The 22,204-nt window shown below is 33.0% G+C and overlaps 1 protein-coding gene across 1 annotated transcript in view; it reads left to right on the top strand.

Annotated features, from left to right (window-relative positions):
• Nucleotides 1-22,204, top strand: part of LOC136039818 (BAI1-associated protein 3-like) — a gene marked incomplete in the record, with an annotated part of 299,965 nt that overhangs the window by 270,726 nt on the left and 7,035 nt on the right. Inside the window, 5 exon segments of the mRNA XM_065723725.1 lie at nt 1,168-1,383; nt 3,277-3,435; nt 5,742-5,901; nt 9,255-9,378; nt 14,205-14,413. Of these exon segments, the coding sequence (XP_065579797.1) occupies nt 1,168-1,383; nt 3,277-3,435; nt 5,742-5,901; nt 9,255-9,378; nt 14,205-14,413 (868 nt within the window).

Below are 22,204 nucleotides of genomic sequence, written 5' to 3'. Positions count from 1 at the left end.
CTTTTCTTAATCTAAAAGTTTATTAAATGAATTTGTTTATAGTATTTTTATTGCAAATGCTTGTTTGTTTAAATAATTGTAGGTCAAGGTCATTTACAAAAAAAAAATTCTGATTTTTACTGTCATCACGAAGAAAGAAAAACGACATCGCGAGCCAATACAGCTAAGCTTGTATCCTTTATTTTTGTCAATATTTAAATTAAATTTGAACCCTGAAGTTTTATTCGAAGCGTTTACACGGCTGAAAATGTTATATCAGCATAAAAAAAATTGATTTTTTGCGCTAAGAGTCGACACAACCATTTTTTCCCAATATTTGTCGTCCTGGTGACTTTGTCTAGTCTACACACACTGAAATTTTCCCTCTGATCGTAAATAGATAATATTTGACCCATTTTGGTGTTACACGAACCAATGATGACCAATTCTTTTCAAATATTTTTTTAATTAGGTTCGTGTAGCCGAGTGAACATGCTATGTAAGTTGCAAGCCAATTGGAGGTAAAGAAATAAGTTGGGCCTATTTTAGGAGTCCTGAATCAATACAATAGTTTTTTTTACTGGAGCTAATAGTACCAAAGCTTTTAGGTGGGTTGGAGAAGCAAATTTATGGTCAACTCATCTTGATCCTGTAAACATAGAGTAAGAAGCTTCCTATCCTCCTCCAACTCCCCCCTAAACAGTCTAGAATTTACAGATCGATCTACACCAATCATTCCCAAGATGTTGCAGATGTGCCATTTAGGCAACATGGATGCATATTTATTCGAATTTACCTCCCCCAAGCACAAAACTCTCGGGTATTCTTTTGTTAAGCTGGTACATATAATGTCTTTCGATTTGCATAACTACTTTACAGTGAAATAACTTTAGTCTAAAAGGAGCTTAAAGTCCCAAAACTTTTATGGAGATTCGCACAAAAATGTGACTAGCCCTTCTCTGTCCCCTTTTTAAGACAATATTGTAGTGTTGCTTCTAGTTCGATGGCCTTGAAGAAAAATGTGACTGAATGTTTGATTACAGATTTTAAGGTTAATAAAGTAGCAGCAAATTTAAACAGCTTTAAATGAGACTGTAACTACTCGATGATATACAGAATTAACATGGAATATGGGTAGTTCGAATCCATCAATAACCATTATTTCAGTCATTTCCGACCGTATTTCAGATGAGACCAGAGGTTCGTCGACACGTATTCCACTTGGCCTGGTCGCCAGATAGTCTTCCTGCAGAATCTGCACTAGCACCTCTTTTAGACAGTTTGGATATTAAACTCACTGAATTTCGAGCTGGTTTACTGGATTCTGCATTCAAGAGAGCTTTAATCGGAATTTGGGACATCCTGCTTGTAGAACTAGAATCTCAAGGTGATGCAAACACAGGGGTGAGTATGAAACAAACCCAGTGTAACTACTATATTAACACTTATAGAAAGTTAGATAATGTAGTATTATATTGACAGACAAGTATCAAAAGAAAGAAAAGCCAAATTTGTATTCAAAGTAAAACAATATAAAAAGTAAACTAGTTTAAGGAAGTAACTTAGCAGAAATTGCTGGATCAATGCTGAAACATACAGGATAAAAGCAATTGATGAAAAAGAAAATAATACAAACGAAAATAATACGTTTTTTAACGTAAGCCAATAAAGAAAATAAAATAAAAATATGAAAAAACACTATTTGTCTAAAAGATGATGCTGGGATTTGTTATCATGTAAAAAAGTTTTAGCATTAATTTTCAATTGTCCGTACGGGATATTTAAAACGTAAAATCGGAGTTATAGTACCAACGGGTGCCCCGCTGGCTAAATTTCATTGATTTTATTTACTGTTGATTTCTACTGATGATGAACAAATTCTTGATTGCCACCTAGTTAAAAATTTTGAAATGTCCATTTGTTGCCTATATCCTAATTTGTAAGATTAAAAAAATCAAAAAGCCAGCATTTGAAATCCCAACAAAGCCAAATTATAAATATCCGAGTTAAAGTTTTCCTGCAGCCACAGTCTTTTTTTTAATTTTAAACGTCGCTCTGTTTTTATACCCATCTTCACGATGCTATATGCATTATAGCATCGAATATGTCGCTGTTCCATTGTCTTTTTACATTTCGAGGCTGTAGGTGCTTGTTGTACCTTTTTTGATGGAATCAATAAAGAAGTTTTGCAAGGAGAAGGCATCCATGAAGATCAGTCCCAACAGAAAGGGATTACTCATAGAACTAGTTCTCTCAGATACTAGTTTGCGTGCCCTCTAAGGGTAATTAAATAATAAAAAATAGTTTTTTTTTAACCGAAAGTAAGGAGCGACATTAAAACTTAAAACGCACAGAAATTACTTCGTATATGAAATGGGTTGTCCCCTCCGCAATCCCTCGCTCTTTACGCTAAAGCTTTTAATTGTTTTAAAAAGTAGAATTGTGGCAAAGAGTCAAACTTTAGCGTAAACAGCGAGGGATTGCAGAGGGGACAACCCCTCTTGCAGAGGGGACATCTTCCGTTTGGTGGTAATTTTTGATTTTTGAAAAGTTGCAAGCAGCTCTTTTGGAGGAACAGCATACGGTGTGTATATGTCAAAGGAACCATAAACTCAAGTGTACTATTCTAGGGAGTGCTTATCTTTGCTGGAGGATCTCGGGAAATCAGCCCCTTAAGAACGAAATTAGCCCCACATTGAAGGAGCAGACACGAGGCTATCAATTACTTCTAACAGGCCTCCTGGGCTCTTCATGAAGTATGTTCAGCAAGTGACGATAGAATCGGTCAAAAGTCTAACAATTTCAAATGACAGTAAATGTAGATAGTTTCCATGGGGTTGACTCTTCCATTATTGTTAGATTTTTAGCAGTGCCATCGGACCAAATCATTCATGCTTGGATTATGAGATTTGAGTGTTTTGATTTTTCCAAATTGAGTTTTCTCGGAAACGCTCAACTATTTTGTTTTCATCTTGAGGTAGAATCTGTTAAATTTACGATTAGGTTATTAATGCTTTGCTGAGAACCTACAGACTGAAACAGTCTTTTCTATTTTTTATGACCAACTCAGGCAACTTTTTTTTTCTTTGGGTGGAAGTTCAATGTTGTATTTTCTAATCATAATAAATTTCCTTCTCTCTTTCACTAAGTGTATTTTTACAACTTTTGGAACTAATAAAGCTACGAAGTCTTAACAATACTGCTTGTTTTGCGGCGTAGGTCCAAATATAAATCTTAAATCGTTAATTACATTATTTGCATATCATTATTGTTTCAGACAATAAAAATTATTTCCAGGAAAAACTGACCTCGTTTTACGAGCGACTGCATAAGGCTTTACAGCTTCTTGAAGATTTCTTCCACGCTGAAGGAGCAGGAGTTTCTATAGAAGGACTTCACACCCCTACCTGGTATAGACTGTCAAGCAGATTGGACTTGGATAGGACCCCAACACAGGTAAGAAAAAAGACTGTCTTAAGCTAGCACTATTGATATTTTAACATTTGTTTTATCGCTGGATTTAGGTCGCCAGAAATAACCTTAATAGGGCACTAGGATTAACGTCTTTGAAACAATTGAAACACTTGAAAATTTAAACTAGTTGTAAAATCTATATCTTTAAATCTTGCGACAATAATGGCTGCTTCAAAAATTATCATGGAAAAAGTGTTAGATACAATTTTAATATGATTATTCAACTGATACTGTTTGCTGAGTACAGTGTATATTCTAAACTAATTCATATTTTAAGAGCAGAAATATAGACTTTCAGATGGCATTTGGAGGTTAGAGCCGGATTAATTGTTTTACCCATCCCAGTAAGAATGCTATTCTAGAGATTAGTCCAGCCTAGCAAGTTTGTTTGAGCCAATATAGTCCTGGGTCAATGTTTGCCTATTTAACCCGAGGCACAAAGCCTTGATTTTATTTTCCAACATAAGTGCAAATTGTACCTTCTAAAGTACCTTTCCTACTGTACCATTTAATTTATTTTTCAAACTATGTATTACAAATAGCGTATATATATATATAGACTCCTTACATATTGTGCTGTTGGAAGAAGCTCATGAATATTTTCTTACAGTTTCCTTAATTTTTTTTTTACAGTTTATCTTAAAATCTAGGGATTTAGTTTCTCCTTCGAATATTTTCTAAGGGTATTCAAGAGAGTCGAGGGGTAATATTGATGTTATGCTCCGCTCACAGTCAGGCATAAGAAAAAAGAAAAATCCTGCTTTCAGTCATTCAATTTATGAAATACTTAATTTTCTAAGATTTGGAATATGGTACATTTTTTTTTCACCCAAAGCCTCCTTGCTCAAGATACAGAACCCGAAAATCGGCTCTTTGAGTCCCATTAATGAGGAACAACTTCGGTTAAAATTTCCTTATTCTTTGATCGCTTCCAGTTTAATTGTTTATTAGGTTTTGATATGTAGTATTTTTCTGAGTGAAATTATATTCTCTGCCTGTAAGAAATTCCCAAGATTTCGTAGTGTAGACTTTCAAAAATTTTCTGAGATAGTAAATAAATAAATAAAAAATCAATGTGCCATTACAAAGAAACATTTTCCTTTAATAAAAATGTATCTTTCATTTGGAGATATCTACTTGAACTTAGCTCTTGTGCTGTGGTATTTTTTTGCTTTTTCTTACAGCATGATATTTCCAGAAATAAGCATCCCCTTACCCGGGCTTTCTTCCTCTTAATCTCTATTATATACAATATTAATATTTACCCCAAAAAAATAATTCTGAGCTTCAAGATTTGATTTTGCTATGCACTGGCGAGGGGTTGCCAGCTCCACAGGCGAACCCAGTGGATTCTGAGGTTTTTTTCAAGGATCGAGATCTTTGGACCTAGAATCCCAATTCTCAAGTCCAAGAATCGTGGACCTAGATTGTTGGAATGCTTAGTCTCTACAATTAAAGCCTTACCAATATCTAACAAAACAAAGTCTGTTTTCAAGGAGTGTAACACTGCACAAAACTGATCAACCAAAAATAAACAAAACATTTAAATTTACGGATTAAAAAAAAGAGTTGAAGGACTGTAGCAAAAAAAAACTCGGGCAAACATATTTCATCAGTGGATTTAATTTTGTTCTTACTATTACTTGAGACGACTCAAGAAAGAAAATGCGAAAAATCCAAATTAATTTTTTTGAGAAAACTATATTTTTTATATTTTAAAGAAATTATTTGGAGACTGAAACCCAAAAACTCGTACATATAGTTCACAACAGAGGGTGTAGTTTTATTTAGAAGGATTTTACCGTCGAAATAAAAAAAAAAAAAGAAGAAAAACTCCAGAATATTTGAGACCGCTCGAGAGATACAGCTATTTCTATTTTTCACAAAAATTACACATGTGAAACAGTGCTTAAAAAATTTTGGGAGCCTGTGTGGCTTGCCAGGAATTCCGCTTGGCAAAACAATAAAAAGAATGTAAGTATTTAATTCATTTGCTGCAATTTAACATAAATTGTTTTCAATGGGATCAGAGAGTATAAGGATCTGCGCTACCTTAATTTATATGGGAATAATCCAATGCCAAAATACAATATTTATTTTTAGCATTCTATTTGAAAATTAAAGGAGTTGAACCTATGACTTATAAAAACATTTCTCGTTTGATAAATCTGTGCTTGAGCTTGAGTTTCAGTAAATTCTTACTTTAAAAAAAAAAATCTCAGAAACAACTTAATCATAAATGTGACCATTTTAAAATGTTATTAAAATAATTGTATGTTCCGTTTTAGGCTCTTATTAATTTATACTACAAAGAGCGAATGGATGAGCAACAGAATGCCACTGAAGCAGCAGGCTATGGTGTGCTAACTGTCAGAGCTTACTTCCATCATGATAGCCTCTGTGTTGAGGTCCTTGGAGCTAGAGACGTTATCCCTCTCGATCCAAACGGTTAGCAGGAATTCTTACCTTCATTTTTCAGCGGAAATATATAAAATACAAGTACAAGCATATATCGTCGCTACTGAAACTAAAAATAGTATCGAAAAATTTTAAACTTCTGATGTAATTGCCCGCCAAACTGCTCTTAAAATGCAGATCAGCGAGGCAAAGGCAATGTGTGCCCAATGACGCTTTGACCCTCCTAATCTGAATTCCAATCTTAGCGACTTGATAAACTAATTTTTTGGCAATTATCACATGAGTACGAAAGTTTCAGATACGACCTTAAGTCCTGATAGTGAAAATATAAATACCTCAGTATTATCAAGAATCTATGCAGTATGTCATTATTTAACTATCAAAACATATAACATACCGCTAAATAATGTAAGGGGCATAGACTTCACTGCATCTAAGTAGCCTACAGAAAAGTACCTTTCAATACATGTTGGTTGATGCATATCTAAAATTATCAGCACACAACAATAAAGCTGTTTTCAAATATTGCTCACTTCAAACTGCTGAGCAGACTATAGTAGTCAAGTCTGGTCGAAATCAAGATGGTTTATGCATATAGAGATCTAATTCTGACTTATTTTCTAAATAGTGGCCTTTTGAACTCAATTCTGTCTTTTATAAAACCAAGACCTTGGCGATTGGAAACACTCCTTCGACTATATTTGCATAATCGCTAAAATCTTTTAGTGAATGAAGAGATCAAGACAGATGAGTGTCTTCTCATTTGGGTTCTCTATATCCATTTATTATCCCATGGATGAACGTAACGAAAACTTTGCAATAATCAGGACGATTTTCCTATGGAAAAGACAGCAACTTTTGAAATCCTTATCTGTCTGAGTGTTTTTCCTTCCTGAATTTATGGTAATTTCTGAATTTTAACAAGAATACTCGTATACTGTATATTTGGAGGATCCAAGTCCGTCCGATCTTTAACAAGTCCTCTGGCGAAGAGAATTTTCTAATGTTCTTAAGCCTTTCTAAATGTCTGTAACCCTTGTTCACTCTTACTAGAACTATTGTTTTCATAGCAATATCTATGCCAAATATTTATTTATGAATCTTCTACTTTTCGACTTTCACCACTTTAATCTTCTTACGAAGAACCTAAATAGTAGAAACGATCTATAAAATACTATTTGGAGAGACAATCTTCTTAATACTTGGAGCGACTGAAAAGCCCGTCTTTCGACTTTCCAAGCGTATAAATGTTCTGATATAGGAAAAATCCAACTTCCTAGGGAATCATTTTATTTTAAATCGGACGAATGTTAAGTTTTTGCAGTAGCATTTTCTTAAAGAAAATAAAATCGATCTAGCATTTCACTGATAATTTTTAACTAACTAAATATTTCCGTGTGGCTTATGTTATGCGTTAATTGTATTGAGGTTGCAACCCTTTTTTTTTGTTCTTTTTCTTTTTTTATACTGTATTCCACCATTTTCAGCTTACTACGCAGGAAGGTGTGGACCTCATTCCGGATTGAAAAATGTATGATAAGAAAGTTTTGTTCGTTTTTTTTCTTCAAATCCCGAAGTATGGGTTGATCAAAGTATGTAGCAACAGTTTTTCGTATGAAAATTCTTTCTTGCCATCTTGAAATTTTGACGGGTTTACAACTCCAGTGTTGTGTTACCATTTATGCAAAAAATCTGGTCAAATTTTAGACAAGGGATGAGTTAGAAAGTAAGAATTGATTGTTGTGTCTTGGTCATCTTTGCGATAAGGGCATCTTTGGCATATTTTACTAGTTGCTGCAACTATAATTTGCCTTCAATGTAGTTGAGAATACGAAATATTTAATTTTTATATCGCTACGGAGACGAACATGTATGTAAAAATAGATTGTTAGAGAGCAATCCTCTTCTTGCCCAAAGTGTTACAAACTCTGTAAATTGGTATGCTTTTTATTTGATTGAAGTAGCTGGAGAAACAGAATTCAAAGACAAATGAGGGAGTTTTAGCTAAGAATTTTAGCTAATGAAAGTCCTAGTTCTCTTTTTAAGTGACCAAACAATCGGAGGGCAACTAGGCACCCTCCCATGCTCTTTTTTTCTCAAAGTTATCCCATAAAAATTTTGAGATAGCCATTTTGTTCAACAGAGTCAAAAATGTCTTAAAGGATAACTTGCTTCCCCACAGCTCCCGGGGAAAGGGCTGCAAGTTATGAACTTTGTCCATTGTTCACATGTGGCATTGGTTTTTGGGAACTATATGACGCTTTTAGTAGGATTTTTTCTGGTGGGGGTCAGGTGAAGGGGGCTAAGTGGGAGGAAATATCCATTGGGGAGTTTTTCATGGGGGAAGGGACACTGCTATGAAGGGGAGCCATATTTCCCAGCATTATTTAAACAATTAAAAATTAGATTTAAAAACAGTTTTTTTCAACTGAAAGTAAGGAGCAACATTAAAACTTATAACGAACAGAAATTATTATGTATATTAGGGGGGTTTGCCTCCTAATCAATACCTATCTCCTTACTCTAATTTTTTTTTACTACTTTCAAAAGAGTTATTTATTCTAATTAAAAGGCTTTTGTGATTCAGGGGCCATTCTTAAAGAATTGGAACAAAATTCGAACTTTAGCGTAAAGAGCGAGGTATGGACTAGGGAGCAAACCCCCTAAAATATTTAATAATTTCTTTTTCATTTAAGTTTCGATGTTGCTCCTTACTTTCAGTTGAAAAATCTTCTTTTGTCTAATTTGATTAAGGGGCAGCCTTTCTTATTTACGTAATTATTTCTGTTCGTTTTGAGTTTTGATTTTGCTCACTACTTCCAGATAAAAAAAAAAACTTATTTTTAATATTTAGTTTCTGACTGTTTATCAAATCGTATAATGAAAACCCCTTCCTCATTATAAGAAATTTTTAGAGTGGATGAGGGGAAGACTTGTAGGTTGTGAAGTTGCTTGAGAACGGGTGCTTTATAAGCATTCGGAGTCTGGTGCAGTTTATTTGTGTGAACATCATCTAACGGAAGGGTGTTCTTTGATGGTTTTACCTGTACTAGTAGTTTTTTTCCTTTTTTCTTTTTTTTTATTGTTTAATTCGTTGTTTCAATTATTTTGAATGCTGTTTCCTTTGTTCGTTTTGTTGTTATTGCCATGGATCTGCGGTGTATTTGCGTCAAATATACTTATGTGCATTTTATTTCATCCTTTACATATACTTCTATAAACATAGCTTTCGAAAACAAAATAGTTAGTCGTGCTAACCTCCTCCCCCTCCTCCGAGAAATAACAGGCGGTATCTTTGATGAGAGTGGTCAATTAATGCGAATATACTATTAGAGGTCGTAATTTACCTAGCATGAAGTCATGGTAATATTTGTTTTTCCTAGGATTAAGTGATCCATTCGTGATTGTTGAATTGTTGCCAAGAACGACATTTTCACACTGTGTTGAGCAGCGAACAGCAGTGCATAGGAGGACATTGAACCCTGTATTTGACGAGTGCTTTGAATTGTAAGTTTTTTCCATAAGGATTATTTATTTATTTATTTTTGGTAAATCATTCTCTGTCCTATGTAATTTTCAAAGATGCAAGGATTACTCTACAGACTTTTGTTTTTTCTTCACGTTAATGTACAGAGCTTTAAGTGGTCAGGCGGGGGATTTTTTTTTTCTATTTTTATTTTCTTTAGTATTGCTTTTACTTTTCTCTCTTCTATTAGAAAACTAATTTGAATTGTAAGTTTTTTCCATAAGGATTATTTATTTATTTATTTTTGGTAGATCATTCTCTGTCCTATGTAATTTTCAAAGATGCAAGGATTACTCTACAGACTTTTGTTTTTTCTTCACGTTAATGTACAGAGCTTTAAGTGGTCAGGCGGGGGATTTTTTTTTTCTATTTTTATTTTCTTTAGTATTGCTTTTACTTTTCTCTCTTCTATTATAAAACTAATTTGAATTGTAAGTTTTTTCCATAAGGATTATTTGTTTATTTATTTTTGGTAGATCATTCTCTGTCCTATGTAATTTTCAAAGATGCAAGGAATACTCTACAGACTTTTGCTTTTTCTTCATGTTAATGCACAGAGCATTATTGAATATTTTTTTTTTCTATTTTTATTTTCTTTAGTATTGCTTTTCACTTTTCTCTCTTCTATTAGAAAATTAAAAGTAAGTGGAAAGTTGTTTTTAAATAGCGTGGCCCTTAGGTATACTTCATAAACTTTAAAATAGACTGGTAAAAAGTATTTTGCAAAAGAACCTGTCTTTTCACTCATTTGTGGCATCCATAAACAAAATAAAAAAAATTGTATTGTTATAATTTTGAATTCCTTTTCTCATTTATTTAAACAGAATATGGCGAAGTTACATAAAATTATACAGCAAAAATAACGATTTTGTTTCACTTTGATAGAACTACTTTAAGTTCCATATTCAACACATCGACCACAACCGTGAGAATTATTTTTAGCCATTATACATGTAAATGTAAATAAAACATTATATTTTAGCTTTGTCGTAACAGTGCCATAGCTTTGCACAAGTTATAAAAAATAAAACAAGCATAAACAAACAGAAGCTGCTATTTCTAAAAGTGTCTTTAGTACCCCAATGCTAGTGTTTGTGTGGATTTCGAAATGACATCACAATTCATTTTAATTTTTATCTTGGAAAAAACAAGAGCTCCAGTATCGGTGATAATAGTTAACATAAAAACTTGAGCTAAGCTGAGACGCGGAAATTTGAGGGATAGTTCCCGTTTTTTTAAGAATTGTGTCTGTTTGAGAGCTGATGAATTTGTTATTCTGATGTTTTGAGCTAGTGTACATTCTTTGTTGTTGTTCTGCTTCGTCTAGTTTTATTCTTTCGTATTCTGTCCAGTGGATTGAGCTCAGTACCGAGTATTCCGAGATTCGATATGAATATATTCGGTATATAATGAGTTCGAGATATTATAGTTGCTGAATTTCCTACGGCAATAGTTCTAAGCCTGTGGGTCTCGACTTCAAATGGGGTCGTGACGCTAATGACATCCAATCCCCAATTGATTTTGAGCCGAAGATGAATATTATGTAAAACAAGGTGAAAAATGTGTTTAAAAAAATTAAAAAAAATACAAGGAGAACAACACATCAACAACAGTTTTTGTCATATTAGATTATGGAAATATTTTGTGGAAAATGCTGTGTATTGGCACAATAAATAGCTTATCAAAACATCCGGATTTTCTAAATGTTGAAAAAATTTTCATTTATTGCTTTCAAAATAAAATCTTTCCTGCTAAAACATTACATCAATTGTTAAATAATTGAATAAAGAAAACAGATTTATTATTTCAGGGCTACTAAGTCTCAATTACAATTACCATCGCTCCCTGCACAGTCTGGAAATCACTGTTGTTTCTATCATCTAGTATATCTACAACTCTCCAACTGGGACTAATCCTAATGTCTTCTGAAGACATTGGGGAGGCTTACAAAATACCCAAATACTTTTAACAAGGAATAACAGGAATTGGCAAATAAGGAATTACCGAGAATATAAGAAAATACCAGCAGAAAAAGCAATATAAATCGGGGGCTTCTTCCCTATCACTTACAAAAACTTTTGAAGACAACGTGGAAACAAGAGGTACTACTGGTACCGCAAAGATACTATTCAGCATCAATTATCATTCTCTTGTACCAAAACGGGGATAAAACTCAACGGAAGAACTACTGAAGGATATCTGTCAGAACCATTATTGCCAAAATATTTAAAATTATTGTTCTCAACCCTTTCGGATTGGTTAGAAACATGACCACACGTGCAAACAAGCCAAATGACTTGCCTAGTACATTAGCTGCGTTAATCCCGTGAGAAGTTAAACTTCAATCTAAAATTGTTTAGTACGAATGAATTAATGAAACACAAAGTTAACAGAAATTAAACAAATAATCGATTTTAAATTAGAACGAGCATAAATTATAAAAATAAGACTTAGGCTTTTGTTCCCTCAAACTCCTTTTGATAACATCACTGTCATTTTCACTTTAGGAAAAATTAACAAATTGCTAAAAATATAGGCAATTAGTACTTGATTGCTATCTAATCATTTTATTCTGAATCATAAAATTGTATTGAATTACGACTTCCAAATATTTGGCCGATTTTTATAATCAACAGTTCCCTCCAGTCTGATCTCGATTTGTTGAATTACTGGCTTACAACTAGTTGATGTTAATGAATCCCTCAAAATAAACCTTTGGCTATCTGGTTCATAATAACCCTAGTCATCCTAACTATATTCCTACCATAGTATTTTGGTAGTATTTATGCTGCCAAATGGTACTACCAAAGAGCTACTACCAAATGGTAGTAGCTCTTGGTACTAATTATGCTTAAGAGATGTATGAATTACAATAGACAATAAACTTAAATTCTACCAAATAAAAAAGCACAATCGATAAAAGCTGAGAAAGCCTTAGGTTTACCTTAGGTCTGCCAGAAAACTAATGATTACTTGAAAACTTAACATAGCGCTTGTCTGTTTACGTCAAAAATATGATATGACAACCGCTTCACCTCAATATACTACGCGACCAATCTCTGCCTGAGTAAGTCCAACGATTAACCATCAGAATGGCAACATACCTGAGAGTCCTCTACTATGAAGATTGCTTCAAAAAGATAAAACTGCCAAGATTACCGATGAGATGCTTATGACATAATTTATGTTCGAAAAAAATCGTTTATTACATGATGTAATAATCTTGATAGTTGTTAGTCTCATTTTAAAACGACTAACACTCTGATTAACAGAGCTTGTCCAGGGCGTTCTGGGGATTACCTCTATTAGGTGGAAATAAGAAATAATTATTAACTGTTAAATCATTTTTTTTCATAGGCCCAAGTGGATTTTATTACTCACTCCTTGAAAACTTTTTTCTTCATCTTAAAAAAAAAATAACCAGAATCAGTTCATACTGACTTTTCTATTAAATGAATTTTGAATTTTCTATTAAATTTATATCGACACGCCTTTTTCCATATCTGAACACAATGAAGCAGCAGATTTTCTTACCTAGCTAATGGAAAAGTGTTTTCTTTCTATTCTTGTAGCGACTGTCAAAATATCAACTGATCTAATTTCCAAATGTAGGATGCATGTCTTAATTTACTTTCTTTTTTTGCGTAATTTTAGAAACGATCTAAAATTACTAACAAAACAAACTGCATGATTATTTTTCTTTATATAATTCATTGTGTGAGGCTATACTCTAAATCCTTTTCTATAATATTCTAGTGAATAAGCTGTATGAAGGTTCATTTTGTCGTAGTTTGCATTAATATATGAGTGTCATTATTGAATTTACCGAAGCATTCAATGTACAATGTTCAATGTATCGATGTACTTCTTTATTTATTTTCCCTTAAAGTTTTCCGTTCCAGAATAATTCTAAAGATATGTGTTTCAAATTGTTTCTACTTACGATTGTTTTCCCCACAAAACATATTTTATCTATTATATGTGTTGGGGGTCTCTTTTATCCTCTAGTGTTATTATTACAGCTCAAACGTTCAATTCTTTTCTTTTAAATAAATTCATACATGTAAAAATACAGTAAAGAAAATAGTAAAATTTAATAATATCCGGTGCAGAAAGTTGAATTCTCAACTGAATATTAAGTGGATATTGTATATTGAATGTTAAGAATATTATTTTACTAAGTGGTATATCTCAGTTTTGCCTATCCTTGAAATTATTTATTCGTGGGAGAACTTCAACGCAACAGGAAGAACAACCTCCCTCCTCGACAAATATTTTTGCTTCAGGGTGTGCTCAACTGTGCTTCAAGTTAACCGAATATCTTCGGTTAACTTGAATATCGGTTAACCGAATATCGTTAACTTCGTTAACTTCGGTTAACCGAATATCTTCGGTTAATATCTTCGGTCAAAAGCTTTGAGACTGTTTTATCCTCCCATTCAAAACTATCAAATTTACTTAAAATATTTTTCAGCTTTTAGTCTTATTTTCTTTTTTTGTCTTTTAAAATGTTCATTAAAAGACGTCCCTTAAAATGTAACTAAAGCATATCTAAAGACGCTAGAATAGAATTGGAGCCTAAAATAGCCACCATTAACCTTCATGGCCAACCTAGCTGAATAGGTATATTCAATTTAAATATGTTTTAGCTAGGTCCAAACTTAGCAAGAGTAGGTAGAAGACTACGTCCTTTTTATCCTTATGCATTTATGCATGCACAAGTATGTAATTTCCCTTATGCATGCACAAGTTGCTCGCTCCCTCCAAGACTTCTTTTAATTAGTGACCTATCTATTTACTATTTTAGCTCTGTAACTGCAAAGCAGTGTCGAGGTGATGGTTCAGCTATCTTGTTCACTGTGATGGATTATGATGTTATAACTGCGAATGACTTTGCTGGAGAAGCATTCCTACAACTTTTATCTATCCCAGGAATTTCTAACGGAGGATATGGCGCTGATAACTTCCATGGGTTAAGACCGATTGAGCTTCCTCTAATGCAACAAGCTAATAAAGGTAAGAAAACTGCTTAAAATATTAAATTTACTTGCTATTTATGACAATTTTAGAGGAAAATAAAAGCAGTTTTCAGGGAATTAAAACCTAATCCTGCTAAAATTCATTGCTTAATTCCATCTAAGATTTTTTTTTTTTTTTTTGTACTTCACCAGTCTTATGAATACTTAGAAATCCGGCTACTCTTTCTTAAAGAAAGTGTGATTGATAGTTATTAACTGACATACATTTCAATATGACCAATTTCATTACGGCTAAAGCACGACAGATTCCGTAAGGTGGGAAATTTTCCAAAAGGGTGCCATAGAGCCCCAAAACTCAAAGAACCTGAGATCTACACAAAATGGTCATATTCTGACAAGAAAAATCATAAAAAAAGAAAGCATGATTCGTTTCCTTGTGCAAATGCTAAAATTTTGTTTCTATTGGATTCTTTTTATTTCGTTTCTGTGTTGAAAACGGTTAGATTTTATCCTTCAATGGGAGCGAGAGGACAAAATAGCAATTTATTTGTTATGTTATTGTTTGTTATTTGTTATGTTTGTTATTGTTATTTGTTATATTATTTGTGAGGCAATTACCATTTCAAACGTTATGCAAAAGAGTTCCGCATGATATGGTGATGAAAATGAGGGGGTCTGTAATTTTTGCTTTAATTACGATAGTGCATAATTCAGTAACAACCAGGTGCCTTCCATTGCACATACCCTCTGAAATGTTTAAATTATGCATAAGCACAACTAATGTGTGATAGGCGACAAATCAGCAATTTCAATTGACTTCAGAAACTCTGATATGAATTTAGTTCCTTCCTCCTTCTTACCCTTCACAGAATCGTAAATTTATAGGATTTAGATTCTTCTGGGAGGCGGTCGGCAATCTCTGTATTTATTTTTTTGCTTCTCCTTTCTGCAGCACGAAAACAAACGCGTACCTTAATTCCGTTGTATTTTCGACTAGTTTGCGAATGCTTCATATGGTTTCGTTAGCGCATTTATTCTAACTGCAGATTTTGTTGTGCATCACTTTTGTTTGCAAATCGTTGAGATGCTTGTACTCCAATTATTTTATTTGCCGTTTGCTTTAGTTTTTCGGATTTATCTGTTCCAATTTGTTCGTCATTTTTGCAAAATTTCGCATGACGCCATACATATCAGAAACAATATGATCACCCATGGGTAAAAATCATCAAATTAGCTCTTTAAATCCATATGAGTGTGACTACATGGAGACCGGTGGCGAATCCCGTCACGGCTATGCAGCAGGTTTTATATATTGATTCTCATTGTCGCTTGTCTTCTAACCGAGGCTGTTGTCCCAGTGAGGCACCAGGCTGATTTACATCATCCTCCATTTCTTACATTTTCATGCAACCTTTGGCAAAGCTGTTTGCGTCTCGCAAAATAACTTCCACAAAATCCCTTAGGTTATGAGAGATCCCATAATTTAAAGGAGGAGCAAGGCGTTCTTCAACAGCTTCATTGGAGTTTAAAAAGTAAAGTTGGCCATATGAACGTGGTTCAAAATCACCTTCAGGGGTTTGTGATGGATGTGCCGCTAAATTGATTTTGTGATAAATCTGTCTAGCTACTGTAAAGCAAAAAAAAATTACGACTATTTATTGTTCGATCCCCGCTTATGTTGAATGAAGCTAAAACAAAAAACGACTTGAAGTTTTGGATTTGTTTGTGGATCTCTTTAGATAGCAGGTGACGTCATATAAAAGGCCAAGCCAGGTCATTTGGAAATTGTGGAGGTGGCAATGTAATTCGATCGAGCAAGCAACCAAGCGTGGCAATGTAATTCGACCGAGTAACCTTTGAATGAATCACCTTGGTTGGCTACTCTTTCCTTGGGAAAAATGAAGGAAACTTTTATTTATTTATTATAACTTTTGTAGTCTACTGCATCTTTACAGATTTGTTCTGGATTGTACGCCATAGTTTGTAGGAGTCAAAGATTGCGATGGCGTTGTTCTTCTAACGAAATATTCTTTCTTTTTCACTTTCATTTTTGACTCGTGCTGATTCTCGCTGTCACTTGTCTTCATTTTCGTTTTGACTCGTTGTAATTTTCGGTCTCAAAAGCATTATAACCACTCCTTTCCCTCTCTCCCTCGTTTACTCTTGTTCCATAGAAAGTATATATATATATATATATATATATATATATATATATATATATATATATATATATATATATATATATATATATATATATATATATATATATATATATATATATATATATATATATATATATATATATATATATATATATATATATATATATATATATATATATATATATATATATATATATATATATATATATATATATATATATATATATATATATATATATATATATATATATATATATATATATATATATATATATAGTTGTTTGTCTGTCTCTCGACTGTGTGTTGACTGACGTCATGTTTGTCGACTGACGTCATTATAAGGATTGAGCTGTATGTCGTCATGAAGTTGTTTGTCGTCTGACGTCATGTTTGTCGACTAACGAAACTACAGTCCGGGACACCAGGACACAAATGACGTGTTATGTCTGTTATAACGTAATAGAGGCAACAATCTTGACAGGGCCTTTTGAGGGTAAGGCTTTTCTTATTCCACGCATTCTCATGATTCCAATGGATCTGCCTTTTCAACCTAAAAGATTGCAATTCCCAATTTGATTAGCATATTTAGTTTTCAGTCCAGAACCACTAAAGCTATTATGTAAATATCAAAAATATTTATGTTGTCTGAGCTTTTTTACTTATGTCCTGGTCGTCATTTATACTCCCTGTGTCCCGGTGCTTTGTTGATTGCTAATCGAACATTCCTTTTGTCCTGGTCGCTTTCTCTTTGAGTGTCGTCATTTATTTTTTTCTTTTTTAGTTCTTTTAGTTTTTACCTTTTTTAGTTTTATTAGTTTTTTAGATGAAAATTTTTTTTAGTTTTTTCCTTTTTTTCTTTTTAGTTTTTTATTGGTTTTTACCTTTATTTTAGCTTATTTTTCAGTTTTTTCCTTTTTTTATTTTTTTTTTTATTTTTTATTTCTTTTAGTTTTTTACCTTTTTTTAGTTTTTTTAGTTTTTTTAGTTTTTTAGCTTTTTTACTTTTTTTATTAGATTTTAGTTTTTTTTGTAGTTTTTGCCTTTTTTTAGTTTTTTCAGTTTTTTTTTAGTTTTTTATTGGTTTTTACCTTTATTTTAGCTTATTTTTCAGTTTTTTCCTTTTTTTTAGTTTTTTTTTAGTTTTTAGTTTTTTTAGCTTTTTACCTTTTTTTATTTTTTTTAGTTTTTTAGCTTTTTTTATTTTTTTTATTAGTTTTTAGTTTTTTTTGTAGTTTTTGCCTTTTTTTAGTTTTTTTAGTTTTTTAGCTTTTTTATTAGTTTTTAGTTTTTTTTGTAGTTTTTGCCTTTTTTTAGTTTTTTTCTTTTTAGTTTTTTTGTAGTTTTTACCTTCTTTTTAGTTTTGTTAGTTTTTTTTTTACTTATGTCCTGGTCGTCATTTATACTCCCTGTGTCCCGGTGCTTTGTTGATTGCTAATCGAACATTCCTTTTGTCCTGGTCGCTTTCTCTTTGAGTGTCGTCATTTATTTTTTTCTTTTTTAGTTCTTTTAGTTTTTACCTTTTTTAGTTTTTTTTAGTTTTTTAGATGAAAATTTTTTTTAGTTTTTCTTTTTTTCTTTTTAGTTTTTTATTGGTTTTTACCTTTATTTTAGCTTATTTTTCAGTTTTTTCCTTTTTTTTAGTTTTTTTTATTTTTTATTTTTTTAGTTTTTTACCTTTTTTTAGTTTTTTTTAGTTTTTTTAGTTTTTTAGCTTTTTTACTTTTTTTATTAGTTTTTAGTTTTTTTTGTAGTTTTTGCCTTTTTTTAGTTTTTTCAGTTTTTTTTTTAGTTTTTTATTGGTTTTTTCCTTTATTTTAGCTTATTTTTCAGTTTTTTCCTTTTTTTTAGTTTTTTTTTAGTTTTTAGTTTTTTTAGTTTTTTACCTTTTTTTAGTTTTTTTAGTTTTTTTAGTTTTTTAGCTTTTTTATTTTTTTTATTAGTTTTTAGTTTTTTTTTGTAGTTTTTGCTTTTTTTTAGTTTTTTTAGTTTTTTAGCTTTTTTATTAGTTTTTAGTTTTTTTTGTAGTTTTTGTTTTTTTTTAGTTTTTTTAGTTTTTTAGCTTTTTTATTTTATTTATTAGTTTTTTTTGTAGTTTTTGCCTTTTTTTAGTTTTTTCAGTTTTCAGTTTTGTCACCTGATCCAGTTTTTTCAGGTGACGTCACCTGATCCACAGATCCACACACAGACAACTTATTTTTATATATATAGATATATATATATAGTATATGGCGTGTAAAATATTAGTTACACGCCATTGTAGTTGTGTCCCTATGTCCCACCTGTGAATATATATATATATATATATATATATATATATATATATATATATATACTAGCTGTTGGGGTGGCGCTTCGCGCCACCCCAACACCTAGTTGGTGGGGGCCCTTCGCGTCCCCCCAAGCCCCCCCGCGCGCGTAAGTCGTTACGTGCCATATTAGTTAAGCGCCATATTATTTACGCGCCATTGTAGTTGTGTCCCTGTGTCCCACCTGTGAATATAGATAGATTTATATATGTGTTTCAAACTACGTAAAAATTGCGAATATACAACATTCTTGGCTTTCCCATTGTCTGTCCATATACAAAGCCGTATGTACTAATAATGACGTCATATGCAAACGCTCTTTTTACAAACAAACAAACATGCATACACACAACTCGTTTTTATATAGATAGATAGATAGATAGATACAATACAAATTAACTACGTAAAACTTGTGAATATACAACAGTCTTCGCTGTCCCATTGTCTGTGCGTATAAATAGATTGTCAGGTTTACCGACCCTCAAAGATGCAACATACAATTGTACATTGGTAAAGCAATCTGTATTAAGATCTATACCGCATTTTTCTAGTGATTGCCCTTGAGCTTTGTTGATGGTGGTTGCAAATGCTAATCGAATTGGGAATTGCAATCTTTTAAATTGAAAAAGCAGATCCGTTGGAATCATGGGAATGCGAGGAATAAGAACAGCCTCACCCTCATAAGGCCCTGTCAAGATTGTGGCATCTATTAGGTTTTCCATTGTTTTTTTTTTACGGCAAGTCGCGTGCCATTGCAAAGCTTTGGTGGGTTGATATTTCTTAAAAGTATTATTGGTACGCCTATTTTTAGTTGTAGCAGGTGTGGTGGACACCCTGAAGGATCTATGGAATTTAAAAATTCAGATGGATAATTAACCGCTTCATTTGGTTCCGAAATACAAATTAACTGCGTAAAACTTGCGAATATACAACATTCTTCGCTGTCCAATTCTCACTGCATATAAATAGATTGTCAGGTTTACCGACCCTCGAACATGCAACGTACAATTGTCCATGGGAAAAACAATCAGTATTAAGATCAATACCACATTTTTCTAATGATTGACCTTGAGCTTTGTTAATGGTGATTGCAAATGCTAATCGAATTGGGAATTGCAATCTTTTAAATTGAAAAGGCAGATCTGTTGGAATCATGGGAATGCGAGGAATAAGAACAGCCTCACCCTCAAAAGGCCCTGTCAGGATTGTGGCCTCTATTAGGTTTTCCATTGTTTTTTTTTACGGCAAGTCGAGTGCCATTGCAAAGCTTTGGTGGGTTTATGTTACGTAACAATATTATTGGTACGCCTATTTTTAGTTGTAGCACGTGTGGTGGAAACCCTGAAAGATCTATGTAATTTAAAAATTCAGATGGATAATTAACCGCTTTATTTGGTTCCAAAACTGTGTCGACTGACTTGTAAAGGACTGCCTGGTCTTGAATCTTGGTCAAAACAATATTGTTGATTTCGTGGACGTCTATATTTTTGGGTGCGAGAATCGCTCTTTCACTTAGCCATTTATTATTTTTATAATTTTTTAGAATATTCGGAAATACTTTTTCAATCAATTCATTTTTGGACGTCACTAAATTACAGAAATCAGCAGGTAGTTGTATACGTCCTGAAATTGAGTCTACTGGGAGCTTTCCGTTTCCCATTGCCAGCAATTGATCTGAAAATGTTTGACCAGAGTCATTGTTTTCCTCGGCACGCTTTCTTTTCTTACTTTCTCTATCAGCAGCAAGCCTGTTTCCCTGCTGGTCTTTTGATTCCTCGGCACGCCTTCTTTTTTCACTTTCTCTTTTAGCAGCAAGTCTGCTTCTGCGTTGCTCTAGTAGTTCCTCGGCACGCCTTCCTTTTTTCACTTTCTCTTTTAGCAGCAAGTCTGCTTCTGCGTTGCTCTGGTAGTTCCTCGGCATGCTTTCTGTTCTTTCTTTCTCTATCAGCCTCAAGCCTGTTTCCCTGCTGGTCTTTTGATTCCTCGGCACGCCTTCTTTTTTCACTTTCTCTTTTAGCAGCAAGTCTGCTTCTGCGTTGCTCTAGTAGTTCCTCGGCACGCCTTCTTTTTTCACTTTCTCTTTTAGCAGCAAGTCTGCTTTCGCGTTGCTCTGGTAGTTCCTCGGCACGCTTTCTTTTCTGACTTTCTCTATCAGCAGCAAGTTTTTTGGCATAGACTCTTTGAGCATCTTCATCAGTCATTATAAACTTAAGCATTAATAGAATTCTACGCGAACATACGTCTTATATAACTTGAATGACGTCACGCCTTCAAAGCAAAAATGATGGCAACTAATTTCATGACGTCAGCCGAAACATGACGGCGAACATATGTCTTATATAACTTGAATGACGTCACCTTCAAAGCAAAAATGATGGCAACTAATTTCATGACATCAGCCGAAACATGACGTCACTTGATCCATCCACAGATCCACACACAGACAACTTATTTTTATATATATAGAATATATATATATATATATATATATATATATATATATATATATATATATATATATATATATATATATATATATATACATATATATATATATATATATATATATATATATATATATATATATATATATATATATATATATATATATATATATGCCCCTGTGCCCCCCGGCGTCCCCGTTGTAGTTGTGTCCCTGTGTCCGGGTCGTCATTTATATTCCCTGTGTCCCCGTCGTCATTTGTGTCCCGGTGTCCCAGTCTGTGATTTCTATTTGAGTGTCCCGGGCGTCATGCCATTGTAGGTTCTTCAGTCATTTTACAATTAGAAATTTCTCTTTCAACGGTCTTCTTACAATTAAAAATTTGTCTTTGAACGATATTCTTAAATACCTGTGTCCTGGTCGTCATTTATATTGCCTGTGTCCCGGTCGTCATTTGTGTCCCGGTATCCCAGTCTGTAATTTCTCCTTGAGTGTCCCGGTCGTTATTTATATTCCCTCTGTCCCGGTCGTCATTTGTGTCCCGGTCTGTAATTTCTCTTTGAGTGTTTTTTCTTTTTAGTATTTTTTAGTTTTTACATTTTTTCTTTTTTCAGTTTTCTTTTTCTTCTTTATTTTTCAGCTTCACTATGAAATACATATCGCCGAACCTTTGTTTTTTTAACTAAAATCTGGTAGGCATTGATGACCTTATCCAAGTCAAGATCCCAAACCCAATCATCATCGCTATCATTTTCAGTTTTGATATGTTTTGACTCTCGCTGTCCAGGTGGATCTTCATCTAACTGCGCGGTTTTGCGTTCTTTAGCCTCAAGCCTGTTTCCTTGCTGTTCTTTTGATTCCTCGGCACGCTTTCTTTTCTGACTTTCTCTATCAGCAGTAAGTTTTTTGGCATAGAC

This window comes from Artemia franciscana, chromosome 20 (genome assembly GCF_032884065.1).
Source record: "Artemia franciscana chromosome 20, ASM3288406v1, whole genome shotgun sequence".
Classification (NCBI taxonomy): domain Eukaryota; kingdom Metazoa; phylum Arthropoda; class Branchiopoda; order Anostraca; family Artemiidae; genus Artemia; species Artemia franciscana.
Note: the sequence above shows the minus strand (reverse complement) of the source record. Positions and strands in the feature narration are given on the sequence as shown.